Source organism: Boleophthalmus pectinirostris, unplaced genomic scaffold (genome assembly GCF_026225935.1).
Source record: "Boleophthalmus pectinirostris isolate CB_2022bp ecotype Guang Dong unplaced genomic scaffold, ASM2622593v1 HiC_scaffold_18, whole genome shotgun sequence".
NCBI lineage: Eukaryota > Metazoa > Chordata > Actinopteri > Gobiiformes > Gobiidae > Boleophthalmus > Boleophthalmus pectinirostris.
The window spans coordinates 42,977,495-42,984,974 of NW_026571133.1; the positions used below are offsets into that span (position 1 = coordinate 42,977,495).

General features: G+C 40.0%; 1 protein-coding gene across 1 annotated transcript; it reads left to right on the forward strand.

Moving 5' to 3' along the window:
- On the forward strand, nt 1–5,665 carry phpt1 (phosphohistidine phosphatase 1). Its single transcript, XM_020929021.2, has 3 exons — nt 1–352; nt 2,877–3,004; nt 4,446–5,665. Exons 1-3 carry the CDS (start codon nt 187–189, stop codon nt 4,536–4,538), a joined length of 387 nt encoding a protein of 128 aa, XP_020784680.1. The 5' UTR covers nt 1–186; the 3' UTR covers nt 4,539–5,665.
- The last annotated feature ends 1,815 nt before the right edge of the window (nt 5,666–7,480 follow it).

Genomic DNA, 7,480 nt, shown 5'->3' on the forward strand with positions numbered 1-7,480 from the left:
TTGTTGCCGGAAGTGTCAGGTCCTGCGCCGCACGCTGAATGAAAGACCCCAATCTCGATCTCGTTGTTTATTGAAGTCTTAAAATTTCACTTTCCCCGTAAACCAAACACGGATCCGCTCCAAAACTGCCCGGTGCTTGTGTTGCTCGCCTGTCTGCTCGCTGCTTTTGTGGAGGGGCGTCTGGAGATGTGCACGCAGACCAAAGCAGCGGCTCTCATGGCCAACATCCCCCGGGCTGACATCGACCCGTCCGGGGTGTTCAAGTACGTGCTCATCCGGGTGCACAGCCGGGAGGAGGGCGACGACTCCGAGATCGACATCGTGAGGGGGTACGGCTGGGCAGAGTACCACGGTCAGTCTAATGAAGTACTACCAGTGTTGGGAAGGTTACTGTTCAAATGTATTCCCCTACAGATTACAGATTACATACCCCAAAATGTAGTTTGTAACGGAATCCATTAAATTACTTAAAGTGAGTAACGTAATCTGAATACTTTGGATTACTTGATTTGCTGTAGAGAAGCAAAGACGAGGAAATTGTAACATAAGATGTTTTGTCTGATAAAAGAAAATAAAAAGCCCAGACTTTACTGAACCAAATTAAAAATATTATTGATAGAAGAAGAGGAGACACGTCCGCGCAGTATGATTTAGTCCTGTTAAATCCTTTTTGAGACATAGTTTTGACCTGGTTTTAGACCTGGTTTTAGACCTGGTTTTAGACCTGGTTTAGACCTGGTTTAGACCTGATTTTAGACCTGGCTGAGTTCTGGTTTTAGAACTGGTTTAGTTTCCGGCAATGAGTGGAATTACCGGGGGGAAAAAAAAGGGATATAGCCCAAAATGTGAAAACAGGAAAATACCACCGTGTAATCCATTTATTTCAACCAAGTAACTGTAATCCAATTACCACTCACTGAAACAGTAACTGTACCCGAATATAGTTACTCATAATTTGTACTCTGATTACGTTACTCTTGTACATGTAATCTGTTACTCCCCAACACTGATTATAGCTTTCATAGTTTATTTAATGAGACAGGGACAGTACACAGTCTGCATTAAACTGGAGAGATGCTTTGTACCAGGTTGTAGCATCAAACGTGGTCTCTGGGCAGGTTAATTGCTTGTATTTTATTGACCTTAGATATCAACTGTTCTTCCTGGAGACCCGTGTAGCATGTTTTGGGCACATGATGTGATGCTACTACTCCAGGGTGACCAGACGTCCCTATTCCCCCGGGACAGTCCCAATTTTGAACCGTGTCCCAGATTTATGCAGAAAAAATGTTCCAGGTGTCCCTGTGTTGGACCAATCTGATCCCTGCCAACAAAGAGGGTACATACTAGGGGTGTGCAAATATCGGAATATCGATATATCGTATCGTTTAATGTGATGATACAGTATCGATATCATGGGCTGCTGTATCGATATATCACCAAGAGTGTTTTTTGGTAGATTTTACAAAATTATTTTGTTACAGAGCTACATTTTTGTTGCTTGTGGAGTGAAAGGAAACTCATTTATGCAACACATTTGACATTTTGACACTGTTTTGATGATTAAAATGTTTGTGTTTCATATGAACTTTGCACAAGAAGTGGTTTAACAAAGACTTTTAGTATCACAGCCACGATTTAGTCTTTATTTTTTATTGAACTGTATCAAATCGATTTGAAATATATCATATTGAATTGAAAGTGCACTGTATCAAGATATGTATCGTATCGTGGCCTGTGTGTCGAGGTATGTATCGTATGGGCATCTTCTTAATGATACCCAGCCCTAGTACATACTGTGGTTTCTTTAACAAAATATGATAAACTGTACCATAAGGCAAAAAAACGTACCACATGCAACAGAAGTCTCTCAGATTATGACCTACAAGTGAGTTGAAAAAGGACAATATTATCTGCTCTTTTCACAGTTTTATGTAGACAAAACTAAGGTGACCAGATGTCCCTATTTACCCGGGATAATTCCAGTTTTGAGCCCTGTGTCCCCTGTCCCAGCAGATTTATACAAAATTACTGATTTGTCTCAAGAAATGTCCCAGGTGTCCTTATTTTGGACCAGTTTGTTCCCTGCCAACAGTAAAAAGAGGCAAACATTGATATTTGTTTAGGTAAAATACAGAACAGCTGCTTAAAAATGACCAAAATTCAAAGAAAATGTGTCTATACTGACACATGTTAGATATGAATGGGCAGTTTTTCTTAATTACGCACTCGATTCACAATTTTATTATTACCAACTGCTCCAAACCAGGGGTGTCCAAGTTTTGAAGTCTGAAAATCCGGTCACCCTGTACTTCTCATACTGATGCATAAGAGCCCGTCTCACTGGTAACAGAATAGAATTTATTTGAAGACATGGGATTCATCCAAAGAAAAGTTGGTGCGTTTCCTTACTCTAGAATATACTACTATACTTGTTTCTATCATGCAGCCACACAACAAACTATGTCACTTTTTCTAGTATAGGGTCTGCCACCTGCTTCTCTCCATGAACTACATCCATTCATTCATGTTCTTTTTGAATAAATGCAAGAGGGGTGTTTAATACTAGTGTGTGTAAAGTTTCAGGCAAAGCAATGATGTTTCCAAGGAGATAAATCATGTGGCAGACCCTCTGGCACAAAAGAAGTGCAGCTTTAACTATCCTTTGTACAGTTACATTTTACAAATCTTTATGTCTGTGCATCATTCTAAACCCTAAAATATAAACTCAAAGATGTTTTAAGCCTAATGAGATCCCCCATGTTTCAGTTTTTTTCATTAGCTTTTGTCATGGATGTACAGAATCACAAAACTTTGAACCCCAGTGTGTGATGTCATATTATGAAACATCTTGTGATCATGTGTCTGATCCACAGCGGACATCTATGAGAAGGTGTCAGAGGAACTGGAGAAGGACAGTGTTCTGGACTGTGAGTGCATCGGAGGAGGACGCATCAGACATGAGCCAGAGGCCAAGAAGATCCACGTCTACGGATACTCCATGGTACAGAACTGAACCAAATATGACCACACAAGATATTATACAGTATATGAGCTTTATTTTTCTTTTTTTGTCTAGTAAAGAATGAATGCTTTAATTTATTATAGTTTCAATATTAGTTTTAGCACCGTATCTGACAGGTGCTCGTAATGAGGTGCCCCAGTGACATTTGCCGTGTTTACATGAGAGCTTTAATTTCAAATAAAAATTATTTAATTAAAAATAAAAATTAATTCCGCTTTTAAAAGACCATGTAAACACTTCTAATGAAAATGATGCGGAATTAAACTTAATTCTGAAGTAAGTGGGTGGTTTATTCTGATTTTAAAGCCAAATTAATTTCTTCCTCGATCATGTAAACGTTCAATCTTCTTAAAAATAAAGTTGTCAGTTCATGCTCGTTGTGTCGTCCTTCTGACGTGATCTGGACGATCCGGCTCCACCAGTCCAGTCTTTGGACTTTCATCCACGTCTCTTTGGATTTGTGAGCGGGATGTGGGAGTGGGTTGAGGTAGAGCAGCCTCACACTCAGTTTGTCTTCTTCCTCCTTCTCCGACACTCTTCCCTTCTCCTCTTCAGCTGACAGACGTAAAGTGTGATGAGACAATTCTCCAGCTGCTGCTCAATTATCATTGGAACCACTGCGGAAAAATGTTTTGATCGTTTGTGTCTGTGGCGTAACAACAGACTGAGATGACAGAAAAGCTGGTAGCAGCTCAAGCGTGTGTTTTCTTCCAGTCGATGTAAATACATTTGTGTCTCTGTCCAATCAGAACCTTCCCCACCCCCTGACATTGCTTAGAATTAAATAAAGGCGATTTAACTTGTTTTCCATGTAAACCTCACTTCGGAATTATTATTTCCATGTAAACTCGAAGGACAATATTTGAATTCTGAACTACTTAATTCAGAACAATTAATTTGGAATTAATAAACATCATGTAAACATGGCCAGTGATTGAAGGATGGGTAATATGCAGAACACATTTCTCTACAGGAATAATAAAGTGAAACCTTAACGGATACAGAGTGTGTTTGTGTTGCCAGTTTCAGTGCTGAAATTGAGATGGGTTCAGCATAAAATGTCTCTCTCTGATCTGAATGGTCACTACCTAAATCCCAGAACCTGTACCAATCCTAAATCAGTGCTAGTGCAGCCTCTGCAGCTCAAGGAGGGAATTCTGGAGGTTCTGAGCTTCACATGAGGCCTGAACCTAAACTGAGTGAGAATGAGACAAACTTGGATGTGTCTCTGTCTGCAGGTTAAGACTCTGGTGACATAGGTTCATTTGTGATTGTTGTACCTTCTTTAAAAGTGTAAGAGCACAGATGATATATACTTCCTCAACTTTATTTCTCATACAGCTGTACAGTTCAAACATGCCACAAGTAGCTCATACTGTTTTGTGTAAATTCATGTTTTGTTTTGTTTTTTTGACCTCAGGGATACGGCCGGGCGAACCACGCAGTCACCACAGAGAAATTAAAGGAGCGTTATCCTGACTACGAGGTCACCTGGTCCAACGAGGGATACTGAAGCCTGGAGGGGACAAAGTTCACAATGACTTCATACTTATCAACAGCACTCACATTTACAGCTGCTACAATAACAAAACTGAGCACTTGAAATGGAACTTTTAGTCAGAACACAAACTCTCTGTAAACGCAATAGCCTACATTTAGTTTGGATAAATATGAACATTATAGTTATTTACCTGGTGAAAGGTTAAGTAACTGAAGAACTGGAATAAAAATAAAAGTGCCACATCATTTTTCAAACCCATAAAAATTTCATAAAAAATAAGGTAGTTATTGACTAATAATTCATAACATTTATAATTGTTAAACAAAAACGTTTTAAAGGTTGGATGGAGGATTTTTGTTTTGTTTCATATTGTCAATAAAAGTTTAAAATACCCTTACAGAAATGCAGCAGCCTTGTAATTATGTTGATTAAAGAAAAAAGAATGAAAATCTGTCATCTGTGGACATAGTGAGGCCAGATAAACATCAGTCAATAGAAAACGAGGCTCCCTCTTTTTCTATTGGCTGTTAGGTTGTCAGTCAAACTCCCTACATTTTTAGTGTAACTGACTCGTCGGCGCTCGGGGATTATGTGGTTTATGCAGCGGTTCTTTGAGGCTTTTTCAAACTGTCGCTTCCTCGCAGTTCGCACAAAGTTTGTTGCGATGGCGGACGAGAATCCACGACCAGTTCGCCGCAAAGAAAATCTGAAGGGTCTAAAAACTGACGCGCCGGTCGCTAAAATATTTCTAGGCAGGTCACTTTAACAGTAATTCTGAACATGCACTGGATGTAAACAAATGTGATTTCTAGAGTAAAGAGGCAGGAGGAGGAGATGTTTCTACTGAGGAAGGTGGTGTCGCACATGCACAACATTTGAAAAAGGACGGTCGCTGTATTTCGCTTCCCTTAAAATATCCTCTATACAACCTTTAAGTCAATTTGTTATATATCATTGATTATGAGATAGAATTTACTTTAAAATGATTTGGAATATTTTTGTAATATTTCAGCAGTTACAACAGCTAAACTCATGTCAGTGCATCCTTGTATTTCTCAGCCTTGGACCTGATGGTGACTGAGCCTTTGACAAGAACCATTTTGTTGAGAAATTAAAATGTGTGTTCCTATAAACTAAAATCTTTCTGTCCTGTGAGTTTATTAGAGCGTCTTTTTGTAATTCTTCGAGTGTGTCTGGAGCTGAATGAGAATGTTTACGTGTGTTGCCTTTCCCGTCCACTTCTCAGGACTCCTTATTGACCACTTTAAAGCACATGGTAATAAAATGGTTGTATAAAATAGTACAGATGATGAGAGGACAAAGCCTCTACCACTTGACTCAGACTTTAGATGTGGAAAAGAGGAAATGTGTTCTTTCATTATGTCCATTTGAAGTATGTAGTGCAGTAATTGAGGCTACAAAAGGGGCATTCTAATCTTCTATTTCTCTAGGTCCCAGCTTGTTTTTCTTGAAGCCTCCCCTGTGAACTATTACTGTTTTATTAATATATGACTGTTTTATATGAAATTATCAGAATGATTATGAACAAGGCTTTATCTCAAACAGAGAAACAGCAGTTATGGTGTTTATTTTCCATACCCATTTCCAATCATTTGTTTGTGATTTTACTATTTAATTTGCTGTAATGATTTCTTTGATCACCCGACTCTCTCACCAGACAAAGCTCTGGGGACCCCATGCAATCTGGTATCCCTGCCCCCCATGTTTGGAACTGCTGTTCTATTTAGGACTGAGACTAAGGCCGGTACCTTTCACTGTAGTTCTTATAATTCACTTGTGGTGGCACTGCCTAATAACCTTAAACAGAGTGCTGGGCAATATGTCAATAAATAAATATCAGGATTTTCTTGGAGCCAAATCATGATTTTGATTTGATCACGGAGGTAACTAACTGTTTGAAAGTTACTGCTCCCTCAGAGCATTGCAGGCGGCAGTAGCTCGATTGGCGGTTTGAATCCCATTCTTGACATAAACATCATGGGTTGAGCGGTCAGATCCACTGACCCACAGGTTGGCTGGTGTGATTCCAGCTCCCACACATGATTGCTTTCGTTACGTCCTTGGACATGTTTTGTTTCGTTCGGATATATTTGAGTAACCCTGTATTATTAGTTATTAGTTACTGCTAGTTTTACCTTTAGTTCAGAAGAGATTGGCAATTCTAGGGTTGAAATTATCCATATGATTCTAGTGGTGTATGAAGTTGAAAAACACTGTGGTGGTTGCCAATGGTGGTTGCTATGGCAACTCATGACCATAGCAACCACGATGGCAACCACCATGACAATCACCATGACAACCACCATAAAAACACCATAGCAACCACCATGAGAATCACCATATCAGCAATAATAACAACCACCATAGCAACCACCATAGTAACCATGACAGCAACCGCCATAGCAAACACCATGACAAGCACCATAACAACCACTATAGCAACTACCAGGACAACCGGCATAACAACCACCATAGCAACCACCATAGCAAGCAACATAACAACCACCATGACACCCACCATAACCACCATAACAACCACCTTAACAACCACCAGGCAACCACCATAACAACCACCATAGCAACCACCATAGCAACGACCATGGCAACCACCATCACAAGCACCATAACTACCATAGCAACCACCATAACAAGCACCATGACACCCACCATAACAACCACCATAGCAACCACCACGACAACCACCATAACCACCATAGCAACTACCATGGCAACCACCATGACAACTATAACAGCCACCTCAGCAACCACCATTACAACCATCATGACACGCACCATAGCCACCATAACAACCACCATAAAAACCACCATAACGACCATAACAACCACCATAGCAACCACCATGAAAACCACCATAACGACCATAACAACCACCATAGCAACCACCATGAAAACCACCATAACGACCATAACAA